We start from the raw sequence: 25,649 nt of genomic DNA, 5'->3' as shown, positions 1-25,649 counted from the left end.
GACACTCAGGAGGTTTTTAGTATATATTTTATTTAGAAGATCCATTGTCTGTCTTTTGCTTTTCCCAGAATTCAAAGCATGACTTTATTTTGAAAAGTAACTCTTCGGCTCTTCTCCCCGGGAGATTTCACATTTATGTGTCAGTGACTCCAGATCATATTTGCTTAACTGACCAAAAGCCTTTTTTCCTAATTGTCAGTCATGCAAACAATGTCAGGCTTTTTCCTTTTCATCCCTTGCCACCAATAATTAAGAGCATTTCAGAGGTGTAGTCAAGTGGAAAAAAAAATTTCCATATGTAATTCTGTAAATAATCTGGTGATACATGAACTGTGTTTATTTTTACAATTTGCCATGTGGGAGATCCTGTCTAAAAATTAAAATATCTTTTATGTACTAAAATGTAGCTGTTTTATTTGCATATATATTACACATACATTATTCACTGTGCAAAGTGCATCTTTTGAAATATCCATGCTAACTTTACAGATTCCTTCCTTCCCTAATTTTCTTGACAGCCTCTCAGATGGTAATTTTGGCCACTAACTAGCAATAAGAATGTAAAGTGCAGAACAGTTTACCCTTACGCATCCTTCAGCATGGATCTATGAGACTTTCTTTTGTGGGTCAGTATGTGTTCAAAGTGCCCCGCTGCGGCAGGACTGTGTTTAGGTGCAAAGGTGTCTAAAGTTAGAAACGAAAGAGAATTCTTTGGAGTCAATACCTTAGAAAAAAAATCCTGTCAACTGTACATACCCAGATTTTCTGAAAACTTGAGTATGCCAGTAAATGGTCTGGAAGATTATTTTCTTTTTCAAATTTAGCAAAAAATGCTTGGAATCACCTGAAGGACTTTGGCCCAGTGACTTTGAGTTGAGCCTGAATAGCAAGAGGATGTGCTGCTACACAAGCTTACAGAATAAACCATTGATATTCACAGTGTGAGATGGAAGTGCTGGAACTCGGGGCCTGCTCCTCTGCAGGACAACGCAACAGTCACAGGGGCTGCTTCTGTACAATCTAATTCAGTATAGTAAATCTTTCTCAATGAGACAAAGTTTTAATTTTTAAATAAATTGATAATTCTGCCTTCTCGTATCCCTGTGAAATACATGTTACCAGCTGGCTGGGTATCAGTGGTTTACTTGGTGCACTTCCAAACTGACTCTGTCACCTTAGTCTGTTCCAGTTTTCTTTTATACTGCCAGGCAGTTCTCTGCTTTGCTTTTTATTGGTGTCCCGGAGATAGACTGGCTGAGCCACATGGGCTGGGGCAGGTGCCACCTCAGTAAAGTGGGATATAAAAGGAAGAAGCTGGTAACAGGTCTGAAAGAATCCATAATGGGAAAGCTTAAAATGGTTACCCCCAATTTTCACTTTGATTTTTCAGCTGTTGAACCTTTCTGTGGCTGTTCCAAGGCTGGAAATCCCAAGTGCAGGACAGAATTTGCAGGAAACAAAGGAAGTCACGTGCCTGCTCTATTGGTTTTTTAGTTTTTATTTAAAAATGCAACCATCACCTCACTATGTAATCACAGCAGGACACGCCAGGAAATGCTGGTGGGTTTTTGCATTGAGCAGGTGAGTTGGAGACTTCAGATGTGACTTTGTATCTTCTCAATGACAACCCTCCCTACTCGCATAGTGTTAACAGCACCAAGGTTAACAGGATGGGCAGGACCCAGCTGGTAAAACCCGTTCCCTGTGGTCTTTATTTTTATACAGCATCTGCAACATGCACAGCACTTCAGAGTAAGCAGCTTGCCCTGCCCCTAAAAAGCACACACTACATATATACAAAATAATGAGGGGATAAGTAAATATGAGGGAATAAACAGCATTTTCATTAGGTTTCTGATACCATGTAGGCTTGGGTATTCCTTTGGAAAGAGCCTGCTCCTTTTGTTGTCTGTCTGTTACTGCGTTTATTTTAATTATTTACTATTTCAGGTTTCCCTGCCTCTGCATGGGCAGATTAATAATTTTGTCTTCTGCCATCGGTATCAGTTACTGTGATAGAAGCCTCCCCTGCATTAAGTGGCATGCTAGTAATTTAGCAAAATCAGGGCTTCTGAGATGGTCTTTTCTTGCAACATGCACACTTTTTTTTACTCTTTATATTGATTAATCAGTTAAGATTGAGGACACAAGACTGCAGAAGTGCAGCGACTTTCTCTGCTACACCCCAAGACCAAACTGTGGTTGTCTGGGTTTGAGTTGGGTGTGTCTGATGCTGTGTTGGTCAAGGCAAGGCAATGTGCATCACCTTGGGTTTGCTGGATTACGTGAAACAGTGGAACAGACCTTGGAGCAGTTACCCTACTTACTCCCAATTTTGGTTTCCTCCTGGACTGAATATCTCCACTAGCATTTGCTTTAGTTACAGGCTCCAAAATGCAAAAAATCCAAAATTTAAAGCATGGACAAATTAACCTGTGCAGTTGCATTTATGTAGTTTGAAACGAAGGTTGAGTATGAATGGCTCTCTTTACCCCAAAAACACAGCCTTTTCCATAGCATCCTGCACTTTCATATATTCCAGATGAGATGGGTAGTTAGTGCATTGGAAACGGGGATTGTTGCGGATATAGCTTAAGAAATCTGGAGCTCCTGGGAAGATGATGTTGTCAGCCAGAAGAACCGAGCCCTTCCTCAGCAAGTTGCATTCCTAGAAAGAAGATAAATTGCTTCATGGTGGCTGTTAAGCAGACATAGGCTTGAATGTAATGTGATTCCAGGCTAACCATTCATACTCAAGCACATGCATCCAAAAACTCACTATGCTACAGCTTTGGAGGGAAGACAAGACATGGGATAAGCTCAGTAACTCTCCGATCCTTTTTGGTCATGTTTAATATGCTAAGTTTTTCTGTTAACACAGTAAGTAGAACATTAGAGATGCTGGTAACATGTTGGTCATTCAGGTTCTGAGAGAGCAAATCAAGCGCAGTGGGGGCATGCAGCTTGCTGCTCAGATTGTTTCCAACTTTGCATGATCATTAAAATGGTTTTGTTTTGGCTCATGCCTGATGTGTGAAAACTTTTTTATATGGCATTAAAATGTTGTAGTGGCTCTTAAGGTCACCTGAGAAACTGGCATTTTAGTGCCAGTGTTGGTAAAATTCCAAAACTGCTAAATGAACAAAAGACATTTTCTGCACTTGTTTTCCTTTCATCTTGTACAACTTTCTGCCACTTTGTTCAGGAGCTGGGCATGAAGCAGGGTTTGTGCACAACGAAGATCACCGTGGCAGATTTCCACAACTTGCAATATTTACCTCAAGTGCAATGTTTATCCTCAGTAAACCTACAAACTTAATTTTTACTGGTGTTTTTGTCTAGTAGAAGTTGCTTATCTGGGCTTACCAGCTGTTTTAAAACAGTCTGTGGTTAATCAGCCTGGTTGTTATCCTGTGGTTACAGGCTGAGGTTGTAGCCAAAACATGGATGTTTTTGGTTGCACCAGTATATTAGAGGAGTCCTGTTGATGAGTGTGCTGTGGAGGCTGTTTAGCTTACTACTTTTGTTTCTGGAGACTGAACACCAGTAGAAGCCATCTTAGAGACATGGCAAATATCCTCTGGTCTCTTGCACAGTTTTAAGCAGCCTACAAGTGACAACATGCTGTATTTTCCACTGATTATCAGGATTTCAGATGCTCTCTGTGTCAGGCTTTTCTAGAAGTGCATGAAAAGGAATGCTGGCTGGGCCACTTTCAAGATATCTTTTATCTGAATATTTTATATTCATATTCCATATTCATTACTCATATTGCAGTACATGCCAAAATTGCATGATAGAAGGTTTGTAAAATCTGAGAAAATGTGAGGATCTTTTCTTCATCTTTCTCTTAATTTCGTAAGAGTGGGGTTTTTTAGGCAAAACAACTTTGTGTCACAATTGTACCTGACTGACCTCTGTGATAGAACTAAACTACCTGTTTGTTTTGGCTGTGTTGTGAAGGTTAAGCTCTGATAAAGATGGACTAACTCTTCCCAGTGGAAAGAGCTCAGTGATCCTTAAACATCTAGGGGAAAAGAAAATATACTCTGGGTACAAAATAACAGTAGGGAGGGAACATTTTCTTAGCTACTGCTATGTAAATTCAATACTGGCTGTTCATAACCCCAAACAAATTTCCTTTTCAAACAGCTATCTGGAGGACAGGGCTGGAATTAAAAAACAGAAGAACCTGGATGAGTAAATAATATTGGGGTCCTCAGGAAGGAGTCAAGAATAGTTGGCAGGTTCTCAAGGTAAGAGGCAGCCTCAAAAAAGTGGATTTATTTGTAAAGAAAATAGCTCCAAAGCCAGAAGAGTATCTGTACAGATGTTGTCAGTCTCACTTATTTAACACTTGAAAATGCCTTTCTATCCAGAAATCCTCTAGTAGTTACCTCATCAATTGTTGCCTACTGCTGTTACAGCCAAGTTGTTTTGTAATGCTTAAGTAATGGTTAAGGAGGGGTGGGAAGAAATGAGATGGATTGGACAGCACTTCCCTGGTGAGTGCCTGACTGGGTCGGTATGCACTCCAACGCTAATTAGGTGAAGACTCACGGAAAGATGGTACCCAGCTATGTTACCAAAATACATCATCAAAAGGCCCTGCTGGCACTGCAGACCCAGACAGAATATAAGTACTGAGGAAATTAGAGAGGTGGAGCTGGGATATGCAGATCCTAAGTCTCAGCTTCTCCCAGGATCAAGATGGTTTTGGGTCAAGTGTTCTGCTTAGTGCCCATGCAGACAATCCATCTGGGGATGCACTCCAGCAAGGATTCATACTGCAGACTCATTTGTTCAGGAAACAAAATGTTCAACAGCATTTGCAAAGTTCTGAGCTATGTAGTCTTGGCAGTTTTTCCTAGCAGAAGCTTGCCCCCAAAATCCTCTTTTCTTGTAAGGTTGCTGTTTTGGCTGCCATTCATCATTTTACAGAGTGTGAGGTCCTTCGTAACAAATACAGGCCTCAAAGATACCAGGGCATTTGCTACTTTACTTTTAAGACTGGAATTGTGCAAACTGACCTGAAGTAGGATGGTGTCTGGTTTGTATCTGTCTTTCCAATGGTCCAGGAACACAAAATCCAGTGTATCCACTTCATGTTTTTTCTTCAGTTGAGGGATAATTTCATCTGAAGGGCCTTCTAGGACTTTTACCTGAAATACAAATCCATCTCATGAACTGTGAACCATGCAGAAAAGGCACGTGCCTCTAGCTCATTTTGAATTGTGGCTGCATATCAATGATAACTGTTTATAGTTCAGTATTGTCAGGTTAATGATTGAACTTATGATCTTACAGGTCTTTTCCAACCAGAATGATTCTGTGATTGCTTCAGCTGAATTATTTCAGGGTTAGATCCAAGTGTACTTTTTTCTTTTTGACAAATCAACTCAGTTATGTTCCAAAATATGGGTTGGTTTATTTGGGTTTTTAATAACAGCAGAAAAAGCGGCCTGTTGTTTCTGCTGGATAACATGGTTTTTCACTGGAAACATAGAAATCTTCTGAAAACAGTACTTCTAATTACTTTTTTAGTTGCATCTGAGTTGAATCTTGTAGTCCAAGTGAAGCAGGAAATACAGAGAATAGGTTAGTTTAGAATAAAGTTGGAGGCAACTGTATGTAAAACTGATGTAGGCAGTAGAGGGAGGAGATGAATATACATTCCTCACAGGCTTATTGGCTTAAGCTCTGTTAAACTGAAAGGAGCTGCTGCACATTGATTTGTTAAACAAGTGCCATATACTGTGAGTGGAGGAAGAAAGTGGTAAGGAAATGTCTGGTTTGATCAGGAGATTAAATCAGATGGGGAAAATGGAGCTTTAGATGTCACTAGGTTCTCCTCAAGAAGTTAAGAACAGATTAGAACATCTCATGGTGGGATTTCTTTCCTATAGTTTTATAATGTCTACACTGAAGTGAGTTGTCTAGTTGAATAGAGCAGCACTTCTCAGACATAAATCCCCTGACCTGCTATAGATGTCTGCCTTGGGCTGAGGAGGATTATAGACTGGAAATACCCAGATCTCAACCAACTATATGGAGACTCAAGACACCTCAGATTGGCCAAAACTGCACAAAATGTGTGTGTGTGTATATAGTGACCAACTAGATCTGGTTAAGTACATCTCATCTGAAGTCTGCTGCACATTATGCAGTGGTTTCTTGTGAGCTTATGTAACAAATTATCTGTGAAATTAGACTATGATTAATTTTTCTGTTGTTCTCAGTCTTGACACTGATTTGAACCTTCCAATTTATATAGAGAAAACCAGTATTCTTGTCTATCTGTTGGGAGGTAACAGAAATCCTCAGCTATACTGCTGTGAGAGGTCAGGGACTGTAACTAGGGAAGGAGCCAGTTAATAAGGACTGTGGGTGCAAGGAAAAAAAAAAGTAGACTGTTTATTATTAATATTGGATGGAAATCATAGAAAGGCTTCTGCTTCTCAGGAGAAGCAATACACAGAGCAGCCTTTCAGTTCAATAATGGCAGTAAATCTAACCAGTTTTGCAATAGTGGTTACCAATTTTATGAAAAGGACTGTGGGCTCATGTCCTGTGACTGTAGTAAGTCAAATAACTGAATCTGGAGCCTCCCTCCAGGCCTCTATTAGTCTTACAGTCACTATGAGTTTTGAAACTAGCTCTTAGCAAATGACCTGTCTGCTGTACTAACCAGTGAATAGTGAAAAGGCCAGATTAGAAGATGAAGGCTAAATGTTTTCAAAGCATTAAGGAGCTATGGATGTATATTATTGTTTCTGGTCTTGCTCCTACAAATCTTCATCCTTACTCACACAGCAAAGAACTTTGTAGAACAGCCCTGATAGTTTTGGTCACACACACCTTGACAAACCTCCAATTCCACCCTGGCTCTCAGCTTGGTCTGCGTCATGTTTGATGGACTCCTGATGCTAACATTTAGATACATACAGAAAAGCAGATGATGTTGGTCCTCTGCATGGACACTGGTAGCTTTTCCCTGCTATCAAGCCTGATGGTTAAATTCTGCATGTTCCCAAACACTTAGGGTGCATACTTGCTTGACAAGTAAGAAATACAAACCTATTATTGTTGTTTCTATGGATAATTCCAGCTCTCCATGTATTCCTTCTTCATACCAACCAGAGTCAAATGATACTTACCTTATCTTGTACTCCAGCAAATTCAATCATCTGTTTAGCTATAGCAGCAAATTCTGGGTTGAACTCTACAGTGATGAGACGAGCTCCTGCCTTTAGGAGCCGGGCAATTCTAACTGCTGAGTAGCCACAATATGTTCCCAGTTCCAGTGCAACTGATGGCTGGACCTCTTCCACTGTCTTGTCTAGAATTAAACCTGAATAAAATAGAAATACGTTACCTTTTGGCAAAATCAAACTCGTTCACATACAGAAGAGCAAGTTAGTTTTTTAATGTCCTGAGCAATTCAAGTACCTGGACTTTGTAAGTTTTTTTTCACTAAGTGTTGATGTCAAATTATATACTCTTTTATTTGCTAATTGGTTTATCTGTGATCAAGTTGATCATGGTACAATTTTAAGTTTCAAATTGCAAAATTTCATTTAAAAAAATCTTCCTTAGTTTCATGATATAAACATTTCTAAGTAAGGAAGTGCCTGAATTAGCTAAAATATTTCTAGTGTTAGAAAGGAAAAATGCAGTGGCTTTTTCCAAGAACTTGTTGCAGAAACTAGCCCTATTTTTGAAATATTTAACTCCTGGATTTCAAGTGCTCATATTTGTTGCAAATGTCACATGCAGTAGTCTGATACAAAAATTCTCATCCTAAGTACTTGTTTTTATGGGGAAGAAGAAAAGTCAAATTATAAAGTTGCAAAATACTTGGATTCGCTAGATGAATTTGTGGGATGGAAAACATTAGTCAATTGTTAACAACAGAAAGATGTTCCCAAAAAGAAGTGACAGTGTATTATATTTAGTCCTTCTGCACAAAGGGATTTGTCTGTGAGAAAACTCCTCTGGCTTGTGTAGCTAGAAACTAGATAACTAATCTGAAAAAGTATTTGAAGTTATTTTATTCTGAGCCATGGAATTTTTCAATGTACATTTACATTTTATTATGTGACATTTTCCTGGGTGTCATTTATTTATGAATAATGTGATGATGATGCTTGCATTTTAAGATCATGTGGTCACTCTTGAAATCTCAGGAACTAAAGATGCATTAAATTTGATGACTTCTCTATAAGGAAGTGTCATCTTGTCAGAGCAAAACTAGAGTGACATTTTTAAGAATATAATCCCAAATGATCAAAGTTTAGAGCTTTAAGAATTCCTACTGAGCTACCACCTACTGCTCTGTTCTCCATGTTCAGGGCCCCAGCCTGGCATGCAGTGTAGCCAGTTTCACAAAATGTACCCTTGACAGAGAAGCATTTTTATTGCAATGCTTGCAGTTGTATTTCATCAGCTGTGTTAATCCCAGACTAAGCAAATTTCTTCTGCAGCTTCCCAGCAGGTACTTTTGTGTCTAATTCATACGGAAACATGTTCATTTTGCTATTTCAGTTTTTTTTAAAGATTGAAACTTTCCTGCAGCTAAGAAAAAAAAATGTTTTGTCCACATAGTTTCCTTTAGGAGGCAAGAACAAGTTGATTTGCTAAGTAGTAGCAATGTATGATAGTTACTTTTGTGTATTACATGGGAAGGATCTCTCCCCTCGATGTTAATTTATAATTTATACTTGCACATACAAAATCCATATAGTTTAAAATACTTTGTTTCTAATCTGCTGTCGTTTGGCTAAGAATCTGAAAGTACTTAGCATAATGAATGATACCTTAAGGCCAGCCTGTATAGGAGTGGAGGTATAATACAACCTAGATTTTTCCCATAGATTGTCACCTTCTGCTCACACACAATGTACACAGCATACAAGCCCAGATCTGGTCCTATGACTGGACACTCACTGGATACTCCTCCTCAAAGACATCTGCATAAGCCTGCATTACAGTTTACAGAACTCCTCTGCTGACCACAAGGCTGTTGTGGGTTGTTTTCTTGCAGCAGATGGAAGAGATGGAAGTAACCATGTGAAAACAATAAGATGTCCTATACAGTGCTAGTCTGAAGGATCTCTCAAGTGCTGATCCCTGCTGCAATTACCTTTCTCATCGCCCACATTCATGGCCCACTCTTTCTGGGAGCAGTACTTATCTATAGTGTCCATCACACTACGGGGGTCTCCTCGGACTGCATTCTGCAGCACGAAATTTAAAATCCTCTGTTCTTTGCTCTTATTCATGATGAAATTCGTGATTTTCTCCCGGATTATTTCATTCCAGATAAGGGCAGCAGTGCCGTTTTTCCTGATGACCACCACAAAGAGCAGCAAAATGAAAAGCAGGATGAGGACAATGAGGCCAGAAGAGCTCTCCAGCATCTGGAAAAAAAGAGAATAACAGCCTAGGGTTAAGGTGGCACGGGAGCAACCTATTTTTCTTGTAAATATTAAGCTAAATAACCCACAACCAACCATACTGAACAGCAACAAACAGAGTTTAATTATGATACTATCCAGAGTAGCTGAAAATCAATCTCTGTCACTTGGCAATGGATGGTGCTCCGTGGCACTCCCTTTAGAAGCCAATTTTACAGGCAGTCAACAAGTAGCTTTATTTAACGGTCTGGTCCCTTCCCCCACACAGCTGCTCAGTCCTGGCTCCAAGCATGCCTCTGCACAAGGAGCCTTTCAGCATCAAATCTGTTCTAACCATTTTTCAAAGGATTTAAAGTCTTAAATTAGAGCCTGCATATTATCCCAGTCTCCTAATTTTTGAGCACTGAGCAACTTCTAAGCTGGCCTAGGTAGGAAAATATGGAACATCTCAGCCTTTAATTTTGAGCACTGTGTTAGCAGAAATGGGGCACTGTTAGGTAACATTCTGTTTCAAATCAGTGCAGGTCCTAAGTTCCTACCCTGCATGCAAACCTTTTTGCTAGCATCTGCCCTTCTTTGCATGCTCTGCAGAGAAGCTAAGCTTGAAATTTTAGTAGGACTCGGCCTTCCTCTTTCAGAGCATTGAAGCAGAAGCAGTCAGGTGGGATGGTTTACAGAAGAGAGTAGGCTTTTTTCCTGCATATAAAGCCTTTGACATGAGCCATCAACCTGATACTTTTCAGAACAAAAGATACATTTCCTTTTATAAAGTAGGGATGTTTTCTCACTCGTTAGAAAAATCATAAAGCTGAATCCCTGAATTGGAGAAGAGCCCAGACTCCAGAAACTGCAGGGATGTAACAAAAGGGCACATCATACTTCTCTGATGGGCCAGCTCAAATTATCTGATGAGGCTGTGCCTATTCTCCCCCCAAAATTCAGCATCATAGCTGCAGGTGCCTCTGTGTGCAGTATGGGTGGTGTGTGTTTCTGTTTGTGAGTTTTATCTGGGCATAAAATTCAGCAGATGGGATGCCTGTCACCCTGTACATCTCAAGCAATAAATCCCATCAAAGCCATGTACCCAGGTGATTTCAGACAAGCCTGTATACAGGAAGGTGCATTTACTTTGATGCAGGAGTCACAGCACAAAATATCTGATAAAGAACGGGTTCTTAAAAGTAAGGAATTGGTTTAGCCTTTGAGAGGGAGCCAAACTAAGAGTTGTGATTTGCAAAGTGAGGAAAGCACAGGTTGGAATGTGCTCCAGTTGCTATTAGGAAGAATGAATGCCAAGTTCATTTGTTCTTTAAGTCTGTCGAGGCACTTCAACACAGGTCTAAAGGATTCAGAACAAATTTCTTAACCTCAGCTTGCTGGTTATAGTTGCACTGTTTTTTAAAACTGTTATTTTTAAAGAACACAACACTCAACCCTTTATAGTCTCTGCTTCTTTCTGTTAAGTCTTTTGCTCTTTCAGCGTGATGAACAGCTTGCACTTGTATTAATATTCCACCTACCTGGAGTTCAGCTAAACCATTGCTACAACATTGTCAAGTTGCCCAAGACCAGAGGTACAGGGGCTGTATATGATTAGCGAAATGTTCTCCCAGGTCTCTTCCTACCTGTTACTTCTTCCCTTTTTTGTTTGTTTCCCCAAAAATGTCCTAGGAAAATATTATGGGTGGTCAGTAGTGGGACTTGGCGCATACGCGTTACACATGGGAAAAGTCTACTCCAATGCTTTACATTTTGAATCATCATGCAGAACACATTCTGAGTTCAGAAGATGACACAGTTTCCATGGAGATATGCCCAACCTACAATGCAGATGATATTTTTTTCACCCATCCACTTATCTTAGTTGCACAGGCAAGTATTATTTGTTTGGAGCAGTTAAAAGTCTGCTACTTTTGCTTTCAAGTAGTCACCAATGTTAATAATCATCTTCAGTGCTTTCCTTACAAGGTCTGACCTGAGACATTTACTTTACAGAGCTTGCCAGCAACATTAGCACATGAAAATCATTCTTTCAGAATTTTGTTTCCTAGCTATTAAGAACATTCTGCTTTACCTCAAGAGGATCATGAAGACCTGGATGTATTTTTTTTTTCTTCTATGCACTGCTAGTTCTACTGATTAGGCCAAAGTGTCCTGCACCTTCCAGATGGGACTTCTGCTCTTTCTAGTTCTTCTACATGAAGATGTTCCACGTTATCTGTCCACTAAGAACTTGGATTGGGCTATGAAAATATCATTGGTTTAACAGAAAAAGATCTCTCTAGCTTCACTTGGCTTGTCTTCACTTGGCTTTCATGGCTTAGTTGACTGTATGGTCATTGTTGATGGATTTGGATTACTGACATAGTTGAGAAATAATTATTCTGAACTGCAATGAATGGATGGAGCCCAGAAACAATTTACTGCTGCCAGCAGGTATCTAACCTTCCTGATTTTGAACAAGGGAAACTGCATGAACCCTGCATACCTCACTTGGTGGCAGTCCAACCATAGTCAGGTCCCTCTAGAAATGAAGTCTGTTGGCATTCAGAATTATTTCAGACTACTGCCAGATATAATCCTCTGGTTACAATGGACACGTTGGCATCCTCTGAGTACAATTTGCCACAGGCTGTTGCTTCAGCAGTACAAGATTCTGCCAGCCTGTTTGGGGCTGCCTTTCAAAGATCTGTCAGACAGTAAGAATGGATGATAACTGCAGAAAGTACTAGTGTATTTTTTTGAGGAACAGCTTTCCTCATTTATTGCTTATTATAGATATGAGACCATTTGGTAAGATTTTTCAATACAGGGAGAGACAGCATCTGTAGGCTAACAGCCTCACTCCCTGTCCTGCAGAAATGTTGAAGCTTCTTTTTTGGACAGGGAACAGACTATGAGGACCTCTTTTTCTACCTTAACAAAAAGGCCCTGTTTCACAGTAAAATCCTGCCCCTCCATTTTCACTTTGCTTCCCAGGCATGGAAGGATACGTCAGCATTGTCTTATTTTCCCACACTGCTACAGACTTTATACACTAAAATTACAAGACACCACATGCTTAAAAGCCTATGTCTTAAAGAAGGACAACTTTCTAATTGTCTGCAGCCTATGAAATGCTATTTCTTAACATGTCTTAGTTAGCCAGAGCAGAGCAAAGCACTCAACTTGCTGGTTTGCACTGGTTTGTTCACAGGTTTTGTGTAACGTATTTGTCAAGAAGACAAAAAAAAAAACTTTAAATTTAAGCTCAAATGATCGAGTGCTCAGTAGGATCCATTTCTTACAGTGCCTCAGACAGATCTTTGCACTTGTGAGTCCCACATGAAGCTACTATGTGTCACAGCAGAGCCCATCTGCCTCCACAGATCCTCACAGGTGACAACAACCTATACAGTACATCCTGCTCTTTTCCATTCCTAGACAAGTTCACTTGTTTTTGCTGTATCAATGAATGCTTTTTCAGTTATTGGGGTGATGATTATTGTTGTTGTTATTATTATTGCAGTGTAAGACCCCAGTGCTTCTATAAACTGGCAGCATGGGTTGTTCTTAGAATAACTCCTTTAGAAGACAATTATCCTGAAAAACACTTTCCAGAGAAGGTAACTTTTAAAAGGAGTGAGCTGGAAATATGTTTTCTTTTTTTATTTAACACAGTTTCTTTTTCAAAGGTTGTCTCTCATTTTAATTTCTGTCTCCTTAGATGTGAAAATAAATTTAGGGATAGCAGCAGACTAAGAGCAGACTGCCAAAAGCAAGATGCATTGGTGATGGTCATGCACCCAGAAGGGAAAAAAAAAAATCTGTACCAAAATACGTAATTTCTTTCATAGCTTTAGCTGGAAAATATTGGATATGAAAATTAAGTGTGTAATTCAACCAATTTAAAGCTACCACTACCTAAGAGACAGTCATGTTATGACAGCTTTAGAAAATGGTACTGTAATTTTAGCTTTAATATGGATTCATGAGATTCATTAAATATGCAATAAAACTGAACTTGCACATGGTCAAGTTTCCCAGAACCACTTATTACAAGGCAGTCGCTCTTATTATTTAATGCTTATACTGAGGTTTCAGACACACAGGTTAGCACTGCAGCTTTTTCTTTGTATTAGGAACACCATGATAAAGTGAGCCTTCTCTTTGAAAGCTAGAATTTGAAGTGGAAAATAGCATGCAAAATGAAAAATTCAGCAAGGGAATAAACAGAAAACCAGAGGGATAACATTATGGAGAGGAATGAATAACACATCACTAAAACTGTTTTTGAGAAGACAGAGTTTAAAAGAAAACTTATTAAAATTTCATGCTTAAACCTGTCAAACTACTGATGAGTCTTTCCAAAGTACTGGGTTATTTTCTTATGCATCTAATCTTACTCATTTTGGCAGGTTTCATAAGACCAAATCATAACTTGATAATGCAGTTCAGCAGTTTTTCCCTGATGCAAACCATAATCAAATGATCAACTTTTAAATGTGAGTACCTGTTTCAGTTTACAGAGATTTAAGGGGACATTTTCAAGGAGAGAAGGAAACACAAAGAGTGGGAATCTGCTGCCTCAACTTACCTGCCGTTGAAGATAAAATGCCTAAGTCATTCCAGTGGCTATAAAAGAAGCCTCAAGAGGCTGGCTCAGACTTGGGGATCTATTATTATGGCAGTAACAGTTAAATGAGGGGATTCACTACCCCCTTACTATTATATGATCTCCAGTTTTTTAAAGACATAAAAACTCCCTTGTGATGGGCCATAAAAAAATGTATCTTGTTCTTTATTCTTGTACAGGTGACTCCAGCCATTTCACCAAATGTTACAATAGAATCTTTCAGTAATGCTATTTCCCACTCCTTCAGGTAAATTTTTCCAAGTACTGTAAAAAATAATTGGTCTTACAGTTCCTTGAAGTGAAAAAATTTTTATTGGAACACTTGGTAACACTAATTTTTAAGGTAACTCCAAGTAATCAAGTTAATTCAAATTGAGATTTTCCTGTGTTTCATAAAAACTGAAGCTTTCACAACACTATTAGATGAAGATGTATGGACATGTGATCTAAACTACTGATTGCTACTCTTTCTCTCTCAGAATCCAAAACCATTTCCCTCTGCTAAAAACTGGTATTTACTGAGAAGAAAAATAAACATTAATAAACATGTTGAAAGTAAGCACCTCTAAGTGCTCTGAGTTTTAATAAGGACATATGCCTTACTGAGTTTCACAGTTAGTAGATTTAAAAAGTATCACATTTGTTTATTTAACTATTCTGAAGCTTAGTTCATTATATTATGAGTAATAAACAAGACCTCGTTTCATACAGATGCAAAAATAAGAGCTGTCAGGTATTAAAATAATTGGGAGGTTTAAAACTGTTGGATAGAACATTTTTCTAATCAAGATGAATCCTTATAAGAGTAATTACAGAACCTCTCATTACAATTTTAGCTTGGATAAACTGATATTGCTTTACTTTGTACTAAAAAAAATATCCTAGACATAATTATAAAAAAATCTCTTCTACAAAGACAGCATATACATTAGACTTCTATTCTCTAGGACTAAATCAAGAATCAACTTTGTGACCCTGAAGCAGGAGACCTAGGTTTGAGTCTCATTTTGGCAATATTTTTCTGATCTGAGCGTGGGGGAGCTACATCTTTGTTGCCACAAAAGTAAGTTAACACTACTGCTATTTCTGTAATTTTCAAGATGTTGTAAAGCTGGATTAATCTTTGTCAGAAAAGTGCCTGCTGTGGAGATATGGATAACACCTAAGGAAAGTCAAAGTTATTTGATCCACATTAACTAAACAGATCAATTTTGGGATACCAAGACAGTAAACACCTATGGGGCATTATTATTCTTGAGTTTATGAACAACAGGGAAAATGTGGAGACAAACAGTGCTTCAAACACTTTTCTTAAGTGATTTCAGCCTCCTGACAAATCAGACCTCTGAGAAAAGATGATGTTACACCAAATCTTGCTATAATTTTTCATACATTTAATCTAACTGCCAAGTACAGCTTGGTTTTTTGAGAGTTTACTACAAGTCTCCAACCATCCAGACAGTTCTTTAGCATTCTGCTGCTAAAGGGTTCAGAATCTAATTTAAACTTTATTAGCTCACATCATCTGGTGAATGAGGAGTGTCTGGTAAATTTATACCATTCAATGATTTTTTCACAAAAGGATCTTTTCCATTGGTCTGATGGTATGAGGGTAATACAAATGGTCTACAGTAGTAGAGTGCCTGGGGACAATGGGGCCTAACTCACTGCAGAGACAGTGCTGCTAACTCTGCAGAGAAGAATGCTGCAATGCAAACAATTTTGTAGAGGTTTTTTACTAAAGCTATACAAAATAAAAAGATTAAAATCTCACGTACACATACCTGTGTGAAGGAGGTAGGCATACCCCCTATTTTTAGAAAAGGGTTAAAAAGGTTTAAGTTCAGACTCTTAAAGGCATAACTACAAACTCTTAAAGTATCTCATGCACCAAAGTATGCAGGGGATTTGCATAATTATAAGGATATATTAGCTGTTTAAAGAGAACTGCAAAACCAATGCAGAGGAGTCAGCACATTTCTACATGTATTTTAACAATGTCTGTTGCTCTGTACTAGGCCAGAGGAGATCTATTCTGTGCTATGACTGGGACTGAAGTCCCTGACTCTTTGTCCTAGACTGTCACTAAAGAGGCAGTCTCTGGGAATGAGGCATTTTGTTTTTCTCACTTTTCCCAGAGCAAGAAAGGCAGATTATTTTGGTTAGAAAGTCTAAACTAACTTCTGCCAAACCTATTGCATCCTGTTGCTCCAGGCAACACAATTCAGCAGCTTCGTTTTTTAGTACTTTTAAAGGTCAAAAAGAAATAATAATTACCTCCTATTCTGTTGTTACTGTTTTTGTATTTTCAAATGAGTGCAACACTGTGAAGAATAATCAGCATATTTCCAAATGTGAATAGCTTGTATTTCTATGGAAACATAGTCTTGGGAGTTTGACATTCAGATTTTCCACTGACATGAAAATAAGCTGAACAGACTTTATGTAAATTTCTTCCATTAAATCTGTATTTCCCTCTTCCTAAGTTTTTCAACTTACTACAATCTAGCTTCACTACCATGACTACACAAATTCAGACTTCTATAAATGCAAAGTTCTGATGATTTGGGTTTTTTTTCCCCTAGGCCTTTTGTCTTTTCTTTCTTCTCCTCATATTGCAAGGAAACAAATACAGGTTCTTCTTACTGAATTAAAATAATTTTAAAGTGCCTGTTGCCTACTAGGGAGACCCATCAACTAGGCTTCATAAAGGTGTTTAAATCCATTCTCCCCAGATAGATTTCAATTTGGATAATTGCTGCCCATTTAAAACTCCTTTGTCTAAGTGGTATTTGGTGGTATCACCCAAAGGAAAAGGTTTATATAATTTTTATGTGCCCCATAAAGAGTGAGGCTTAGAATACACTGTCCACATAGAGAGGCCTCATCTCCATCCAACAAGCAGCTCCTTGAGGATCTGCAGCATACTTATCCAGACTGGCCTAGTCAACACACAACATGATTAAAGCCAGAGTCTGGGGTGACAGAATTCTTCAAGGATAAGAAATGGACTTTACCAGGCCTTAAGCAAAGACACGTTTTCAGGAATAAGATCCTTTCAGGTACCTCGAGGAAGCATTTATTTCTGATAATCCTTATTTCCACTCCAGAACCGCAGAGGCATTTGTACTGTTTGTACTAGTGTTTGAGGCCAGTGGTTGATGTAGATCAGCTGAATTCTACAAATCCCACCTGGGAGACAGTGGACTGCTAAAAGTACAAAGTGCTCTGCCCTGTCAGCACACTAGGAGCTGGTCTGTAAGAAGTTTTCTCAGCTGAGTTTTTAATGTTCCCCAGGGGGTAAAAAGCTCCTATTGATTTATTTTTCCATAAATGGAGATAGGGAGAAAAGGCTGGAAGAGGAAAGACCAAAATGGTTAGTTGTCCTCGACATAATCACCTGTGACAGAACGATTTCACATTCTCTCTTTGTATCAGAAAGATCAAGGGCTGAACCCTCAGTGTCCCAAATCCCCACTGTGTCCTCCTGCCCTGCTTCTAAGGCTACCAGCTAATCTAGTGTAAATCTCTCTCCCAGCACAGCTTTCTGCTTTCCACAAGCTGCTCTTCAGGCCAGGGGGAGTGTTCTACTGAAACTTGGTAGCAAGGACACCCACAGAGGGATCTGAAAGAGCAGGAAGGAAATCGCTGCTGAAATGATGGCGTATTTCTGCAGAAATGAACAGCTCTAAAAGGCCAGGCAAGGTGAGACACAGCACAGCAGGTAACCAAAGCACTGCATGGAAAGAAGCAGCCTAACTGAGACAGGGCAGGGCATGAGACCTTGGTCTCAAATCCTGAGTAAATGTCCTCCTCAGAAAAGTAGCTGGAGTGGGCACAGAGTGTCTCTTACTTCAGCCAGAAATTGCTTTCTGAGAAATCTCTCTTGAGAGAGTTTAGCAAAACTGGTGTGGATGGCGTCACATTAAGATCTGGTTTCAACGACTACTGCCAAACCCATGTTTTTTCAGAAAATTCCCCGTCAGTTCTAATTCCAGTGATCCTGAAGGAATGCTGAAAGACAACAGTGTGGGACTGGCAGAGATAAACATGATACCAGCTGCAGGCTGCTAAGAAATATTGCTAAAATTGAGTGACAAGTACATTGTTTGCAGTGTTAATGTGGTTAAACTCTTTTTCCACTGAGGCAAACTAGAGCTGTAAATGAGGAAATTTTCCTTTTGCATTTAAATACTTCAGTGCTGTGCAAATGCACAAGATTCTGACCCTGAGGGCTTTGTTAGAGGAGTCTATGGCTAGTAAGAAGAAAAAAAGTAAAGAGATGAAGTAAAGTTTATGTAGATCTTTAGTATGACCTGTGCTTGACAGTATTGTTAAGTATGAGTTTGTCTTTAGAGGACAGACTGTAAAGAATGTCCATAAAGGGTGAAAGATACACTATAAGCAGCAACAGGGCTAGCAAGCAAAAGCACTAGCTTTTTGTCTGTTCTTCACAGACATTTTGCTGTAGCAGAACTCCCTCTTGAGAATGAAAACCCCCATAAAATACAGCTGCAGCAACTCATTTATAAAAGCAGCTATTCAGTCAAATATGACTGAATTGAAGCTTGACTTGCATTCAGTTTTTTCTTGAATACAAATGAGTACCAAATTCCAGCATACTTACAGCTATAAATTACATTTTCAATTTAGCTGGGGTTATCTCCTCTCACTTCTTCCAACTGTCAAGGTTCACAATACAGTACAAATGCATTACACACAAATATGTCCTGCTCCTTCTCTGTGAAAGCTGTTGCTGCCCATGGACTGGCTTCCTGACAATGAGTACCAGACAGAATGTGTAAAACACTGCTTCCTTCTTATTCACCAATGTTTAAAATAGATAGCAAATCATGTAAATTCTGAGAAATAAGAAAACATAAACATGTACCTTTGTCAGTAGAGCAGAAGCTCTTCTCTCCGATCTTTTCCTGTGCTGCTCTGATGTGAATTTTATAGAATAAGAGTCCAAGAGCCTGCAGAATTCAGTCACATTTGATCACATCACAGGAATAGCTTATCAGTTCTGTTACACACTCTAAAAGGAGCTGTGTCCTTTTCCCCAACTCCTCCTTTCACAGATTTCTGCGCTCCTTAAAGGTGCTCAGTGCTCTAATAACCTTAGAGAAAGCTATTCATCTGTCCCCTAATGACAGTGTTCTTGTTACTTAGTTACAGCACAGTGAATGCTGACAAAGTCAGGTATGAGCCAAATCTGTGCTCAGTGTAAATGCACTGTGTTCAATCAAGCAACTCCAGGAATTAATTTGGCCCAAGGGATTGAGCTCTTTTTTCAGCTCAGACATGGCATGCTACAGCCAGTGCAGAAGTTGTAGAAACAAGACCTTGGCATGACAGTTAAATATAGAGTGCTGCTGGAGGGAGGAGAGGTATGTATAGCAAATTGCTTGACAGCAACTACAGAAGGAGGTGCAATCGATAAATATAAATAGTACATTTGAATTTCTATAGTTTCTAGTTGGAAGAATATTCTGCTACAAACAGATCTAAGATAAAAGAAGAGTCCTATAATAAACCTTGTTTTTGGCTTGATGGTCTATATTGTTTCCTTTGAGATGGAAACAATAAAATCAAGCTGCAAAATTGCACCATGAAATAAAATAATAAGAAAAAACAAACAATGCATTAATAGTTCTCTGCTGTATTCTCACTACACAGTGAGTGTTTGAAGCTCTAGCCTAGAAACTTCTTAAAGATTCAAAGAAAAGGTTTGTATCAAATGTGGCAGAAACAGGAGCTGAAGAACTGAAAACAGGCTTTGTCACATGAGTGGGGAGGTCCCTGAAATAATTAGGGACTACCTGAGAGCATGACAAGACAGGAATAAAAAAATGTAAGTGGATTAATTGAATAAAGAATTGTGGGAAAAAGAGGCAGGTGAAGATCAAAGTGTTTTCAGTAACTCTAAACAAAACATAGCTAAGACCCTGCAGTTTAGCTCAGTACCCAATGTCAATACAGAATAACTTTGAAGTATCCCTTCTACGTATAACAGAGCTTTAGCTCAATAAGTATTTTCTTATAATGCAGACATCAAGCAGAACAAAGAAAAGAATGAAATAAGCAACACTGCACTCCAGCTTCACTGACAGTAATTTCCTGTCTGGTCAAAAGCTGGTTGTGGAACCATGACAGGTTGTCTCTGCACGATCCCTCATGCCACTCAATTAAAATTGTCTGAGAATTTCTTTTACTGCTGGGCTGTGGAAAAAAGCTTAAAACACTAAAACTTACTCTGTGCACTGACCTGGTTCTGTAAGCATACAGCTATTCTTTGGAGACGTCCTTGCAGTTTACTATAGCTAGTTGTGAACTGGTGGGTGGTATTAGCCCAGCTTCTGCTTAGCAGCATAAATTAGTGCCAAGATTTACCAGAGTGAGTGGTGTCCCATGACAGCACTTCTAAAGGACTTCTAACTTCGAGCTGAATCATATTCTTCAGGCTAGAAGCATGGGAGGAGCAAACTTGCTTCTGCCTGCCCACAACTGTTTACTTGCATGATAAAGGCTATGCCTGCAAAGTAACCCTTGCTGTCGACTAGGTATTTTGTGACATAATTAAAAAGGCTGAATGTCAATAACTGCAAACTAGATAAAGCCAGAAGTTCAGTTAGTTAACCCACCCAGACTGTGTGATAATGTTGGTAAGTTGCCTGAAAATAAATAGAAAGTTAAAATCTTGTCATTTGTTATTATGGCATAATTTTTTTCTCCAAGAGAGGTTTCTTTGCCAGCCTGTTAGATATTGGCTTATACCTTTCCTTAGTTTACTTTTTTTGCCCAAGACAGGGCATATATAGGTACGAAATTTTTTGCAAGTTTTTACTAACATAATAACAATGCTACAAACTCCAAAGTGAATATGTTTTTACACTATTCACTAGAAGGACTTATCCTTCTCTAGACCATAAATTTTACCCTGATATTAACATGTCCAGGTCAGAGAACTGTGAGGAGCTATAAATGTATCGGTGTAATACAATTTTTATGTAGAGACAAGATCTTAAAAGACAGATTTGGCATCGCAGAACGTCAGGATACTGGCATTCACAGGGCAAATCTATGAGAAGATGTAAACCCAAATGTCTTAGCCTGGGAACAACATCACACGGGTGGCAACAGGTCAGAATGTCTGGCTAGTTCAGACTGACTTGCTCTGACATTTGACTGAGTTAAGCTCAGATCTGTCTACACAAACCTGAGTAGACTTGCTCATGTACAGAGCTCCCAGTCTCCAATGGAGGCGATAGAGCTGCCATCACATGATGGAACGAGGCAGTGCTGTCTCCACTTGCTGTGCACAGCACAGAGCTAAAGCTTTTCCAGTAAATCCATGCCTGTCATAACAACAAATGGCAGTCCCTTCTTCTAATAATCCTGGCCAAAGACTGGTTTTTAAAAGCCTAAACAAAGGGAGACAGGAGAGCTAGCACATTATAATAAACCCCACAGATCATGTGAAACACTGAATGGAAGAAAATTCTTTAGAGCTTGCATTTTCAGAATAGTAGGAGGGATTTTCTTTTATGTGAATTTGCTGTTTTCAACCATCAAATTAGTTTGTTTTGCTGAGAAACATGCAAAAGAGGAATTTTGAGAAAGGAAGCACCACTCATGTATGAGTCAGGAAACTGCCTGGAGATATCTGAAACAGGAAACAGCTAAAAGAGAAGAAAGATGGCCAGCAAAGTTGTATAATCTGTTAAATTTTAGAGTACAAGTAGTTAGACTATTTTCTGTTTACAGTGCATCTGAAATGTAGACTGAGAAAAACTTCCTGTTTTCAAAGACCTTATAACTCCTTATTAAACCTTTAAAGCTCAGTCAAGTCTACCATATTTCTGGTTTTTCTCCCCTCAGTTTTTGGTAACGTATGTTGAAGCATTTGAATGAAGTCAAGAATTTGTGTTAGTTTAAGTGTCATCTGCTTCTGCTGTTTTTCTTGCCCTCAGTTGCAATCAATTGGTTGTTTAGGACAAACTATAAAGGGAAGATTCTATGTTAAGGAAGGAATAAAATGGCATAGATTAAATTCTGAACAAGTTCTACTCAGAAAAAAATCTGAAAATTAAAAAAGCAAACAAAGGGAGAAATAGCAACAAAGCTGAAGTGCAAAACCATTTTTTGTTAGTTTATGAACTTATGCACAAATGTTTCTAGCAGAGGTAACACTGTCAGCTGAAGGATGTGTTCTTTGTAATGATGTGTCCTTTTGGAGCACTTAACAAATACTAGAATGGTTTGGTTTCTTTTAGAATTTCATTTTAAAATAGAGTTTAAATTATGACTTGATTTAGAGTAATTCTGTGATGTGTGTATTTGTCTCAGCTTTTTCAGTGTAACTGTTTTAGATACATTTACAGATGTTACATTAAAAACTATTAGCTAATAGGATCTATTTTACCCGTGTTAACAAAATATAAATTTGTAGACTAAAATGGAAAGGGGGCTATGTCACTGTTTCCATTTTTGTATTCATCATTTGACATGCCTTTCACATGCTTTTTCCCTCCCTCTTGTTTCCTCCTTAATCCTAAGCACATCATGCTACACACTAGCAGAGGAACAACAAGAAAAAAACAGAAAATAAAGAAGCAATCACAAGAGAGATGGTAAGAAACCATACAGTCCTACCTCATGCAGAGACCTCTTAGTTCAACCAGTGCCAGTTCACTGGCACGCCTGTAAATTATTAATTGGGTCATGCTACAAAATGCAACCTCTCATATAATTCATTTCCCACCCCACCCACTAAAAAAGAAACATTGTGATGACTTCCAAAGATGGTATCTGACACCTTTCTTCTTTCCCCTCCCTGCCAGGTCACTAACCTGCAATTTTAAGACACAAAGAAAACAGTGCCAGAAAAACAGGAAAGACAAGCAGGTGTGTTTGAAAAGTCAAAATTTCTCAAGTGTTCATTGGAAAAGGTATTTGGTCCTGGTTATCTTCATGAGGAAAAATTTAAGAAAGCCAGTTAAATGTAACAAAAGGTATTTCATATATAGAGTACAGAATTCCAAGCTGCCCTTAGAATAAATTGAAATGAAGAAAGTCTGCCCCTTAACAGAACCAATTCATGCCTTACAAACCCCCTGGTTTTGTTGAATGTATTTATATACATTTCTGAAATGTCTCACAGTGTTTCCTTTGCCCTTTTAATACCACACTGTTTACAGTAGATTGAATAATCATCTTGCCCTGGAAATAAACCAAACCACATCTAATAAATTAAGTTAATTTATGGCTTTAAATATGACTAGATGCAACCGACAAAATTATTTGGAAATATGTCAAGTTTGATAGCTATTTTGTAAGTAATTTTTTTTTAATCCCAAGTTTTGAAAAAATATGCTTTCACTGCAGAAACACGTTTCATGTAAATTATTCCTGAAACTAGAATGTATTTGTCACTAAAGGACTTACTGCTTGCTTTTTCAAAAGAAATTAAGATATGTATATATATGTTATGATATATATATAAACGATATATAGATATGCTAACCACAAAAGAACTAAAATAAGAGAGTAGAAAGCTGTGGGAGATGAGACAAAGATGCATTGGAAACTACACCTGATAACCAGAGTATGTCTCTGGTCCCTGAGAAGGATTTTTCAAGTGCATGGGAGACACATCTGCTCAGCGCTGACTGCTGCAAATCTCAGAGGCTACTCTTCTTAGTGATACTGTCACTGCAGGCAAAACCTCCTCCTCACTGCTGCTGTTTGCCTCTATCAGTCTCAATGATCAAGCTTGTAAGAATGTGCAAGAACAAGTGCAGTCGAATTACATAGAGTTTGTCCTTTCTTCTGAAGATGGTGGCCCTGATGGGACCTGTTTCACTTAGACTCTTGAGCTCTAAAATAATGAAAGCAATCAGTAATGCTAGTGCATGATGTGACAATTACAATGGGCACTTGGCCAACATCCTATCATGAAAAGAGTTGAGAAGCATTACTCCAAATTTCTCACAAATTCTTTCCTAAATTGCCACTGTAGATGCTGGTTAAAGGTAATGTTTTGTATCAACAGCTTTGCTACATGTAAGTCCTTATTAGCAAAATACCATAATGCAGCAGGAACATTTCTTCACATCAAGCTGTTTGGTGTTTGGGGAGATTTAGTTCTACCCTTGGTCCTACACAGCTAAACTAAATGCTGTGTGAAGACCATATGCTCAACATCACCCAAGTGAATTCAGGTTAGTGGCCAAAATGAACAGCCAAAACAACTTTTGCATGTGTGTACCAGAAGAGCATAAAAGATTAGTATCAGAATACGTTTGAGATTTGCTTAATTCAAAGGCCTCTAAGTATAGTCTAGTCACGTCTTTCTACTGCTGCTGCAGTGAGTAAGAGTATTTCTACTGATTTAATGATTAGTGCTGCAGAGGCAACAGAGATGGGGTTTGCCTTTTGTTTGTTTTTGTTGATGTTTTTACAGCAGTGATACTGGACAAGTTGTCAATCCATTTACTAAAGTGATAGTAATTCCTGTTTCATGTCTTTCCAAATATTAATAGAGTGAAAAAAAATAATCAGACCTACAGTAGGAGGTGATGTTGGTTCTACAAAACTTTCTCTTGAGCAATTTGATTTCCTGCCATTTCCTTTCAACTGTGGAACAGATGATTGACGGTTTCTTAAACAAAATGGTTGGATGCTGCCCCCTCGTGAGCCAGGCCCTTGCTCCAGACAGCTGAACCATGACTGCCTAAAACGGTTCTCAGTTGCCAAAAAAAGCAGCTGATTCTTTGTTCCAAACTCTGAATTGGCTCTTGAGTTACTCCTTACATACAACTCGCTACATACAGCAGCCAGTAGGGTCACTACTGTGCTTCAGTAAAGGTTGACACTTCTGAATCAGAAAGACCTTTGTGCCCTGGGGTATTGATCACCGCCTACTTTGAGGCCCTTTACCCTAGGCTGCCAGGATACATCCCAGCATTGCTTATCTCTCACAGCTCCCACCTGCAGTGGGTCAGCAGCACCGCTCCTGGTTCAGCGGCAGCTGGCACAGGGCAGCGCTGCTGGAGCTGCTCTGACATGTCCTGCGCAGGTATCTGCACCAGCAGCGTGAAATAACATGCTCTAAAGAAGCTGTTGGTGCTGGTTTAGTTCACTGACGTGTAGCACAGACCTGCTCTGCCGTTTCGGTTGAAGCCTCTGGCCCCTGCTGCCCGTGTGAGCGCGTCAGGCACAGCAACCCCGAACAACCTCACACGTTGCCTCTGATACACCTCGTGGCGGGGACGGGCTCGATCCACACCAGCTTCTCAGAGGTTCTTGGCTTGCAGGCTGCACCGGAGGGCAGGTCATGCTGCGAGGGCCCCCCCCCTCATCTCTATCAAAGGGACGTGTGATTTCAGTAAGAAAAACAGCCCGGCTCCCAATAGCGGTGAAGGTTCGGGCAGTTGTCGTGTTTCTCTTCTTTGCCAAAACGCCTTCCCTGAACTCCTTTGCAGCAACATCTCGGGGGGAAACAGTCAAGCAAAGCGGAGCTGTGTCTTTCCCTTCCCATGCGTCTGGGTTTAAGGCAAAAGCGCTTCTCTAGTGCCTTCTGGACAGGCCTCTGGTGGCTCCGCAGCGGCTCCCTC

At 39.2% G+C, this 25,649-nt stretch overlaps 2 protein-coding genes across 9 annotated transcripts in view; one reads left to right on the top strand and one right to left on the bottom strand.

Moving 5' to 3' along the window:
* Positions 1-311: 311 nt before the first annotated feature.
* Positions 312-25,625, bottom strand: COMT (catechol-O-methyltransferase). Of its 8 annotated transcripts, none has more exons than XM_051634315.1 (6): positions 25,193-25,625; positions 18,923-19,007; positions 9,143-9,419; positions 7,158-7,351; positions 5,031-5,162; positions 312-2,668 (listed from the first exon to the last, which is right to left on the bottom strand). In XM_051634315.1, exons 3-6 carry the CDS (start codon positions 9,417-9,419, stop codon positions 2,489-2,491), a joined length of 783 nt encoding a protein of 260 aa, XP_051490275.1. In that variant the 5' UTR covers positions 18,923-19,007; positions 25,193-25,625; the 3' UTR covers positions 312-2,488. The 8 variants fall into 8 exon arrangements, with proteins under 8 accessions (XP_051490275.1, XP_051490271.1, XP_051490272.1 ...); XM_051634311.1 differs by lacking the exon at positions 25,193-25,625 and adding an exon at positions 22,687-22,764; XM_051634312.1 differs by lacking the exon at positions 25,193-25,625 and adding an exon at positions 20,425-20,446.
* TXNRD2 (thioredoxin reductase 2) overlaps positions 22,926-25,649 on the top strand; it is a 37,128-nt gene continuing 34,404 nt past the window's right edge. Inside the window, exon 1 of the mRNA XM_051634305.1 lies at positions 22,926-22,938. The gene's annotated coding sequence lies outside the window, so the exon portion shown is untranslated. The remainder of the gene's footprint in view (positions 22,939-25,649) is intronic.

Source organism: Apus apus, chromosome 16 (genome assembly GCF_020740795.1).
Source record: "Apus apus isolate bApuApu2 chromosome 16, bApuApu2.pri.cur, whole genome shotgun sequence".
In the NCBI taxonomy this organism is placed as follows: domain Eukaryota; kingdom Metazoa; phylum Chordata; class Aves; order Apodiformes; family Apodidae; genus Apus; species Apus apus.
The sequence above is the reverse complement of the archived record's forward strand: the minus strand, read 5'-3'. Positions and strand labels throughout refer to the sequence as shown.

What these genes read in the sequence shown, in the direction of transcription:
- COMT (XM_051634311.1), bottom strand. Translation starts at nt 22,757, where the DNA reads ATGACCCAATTAATAATTTACAGGCGTGCCAGTGAACTGGCACTGGTT. An exon ending in CTAAGAGGTCTCTGCATGAG is followed by an intron (nt 19,008 to 22,686) that starts GTAGGACTGTAT and finishes TGAATTCTGCAG; the next exon opens with GCTCTTGGACTCTTATTCTA. An exon ending in CAGACACCATCCTACTTCAG is followed by an intron (nt 2,669 to 5,030) that starts GTCAGTTTGCAC and finishes TCTTCTTTCTAG; the next exon opens with GAATGCAACTTGCTGAGGAA.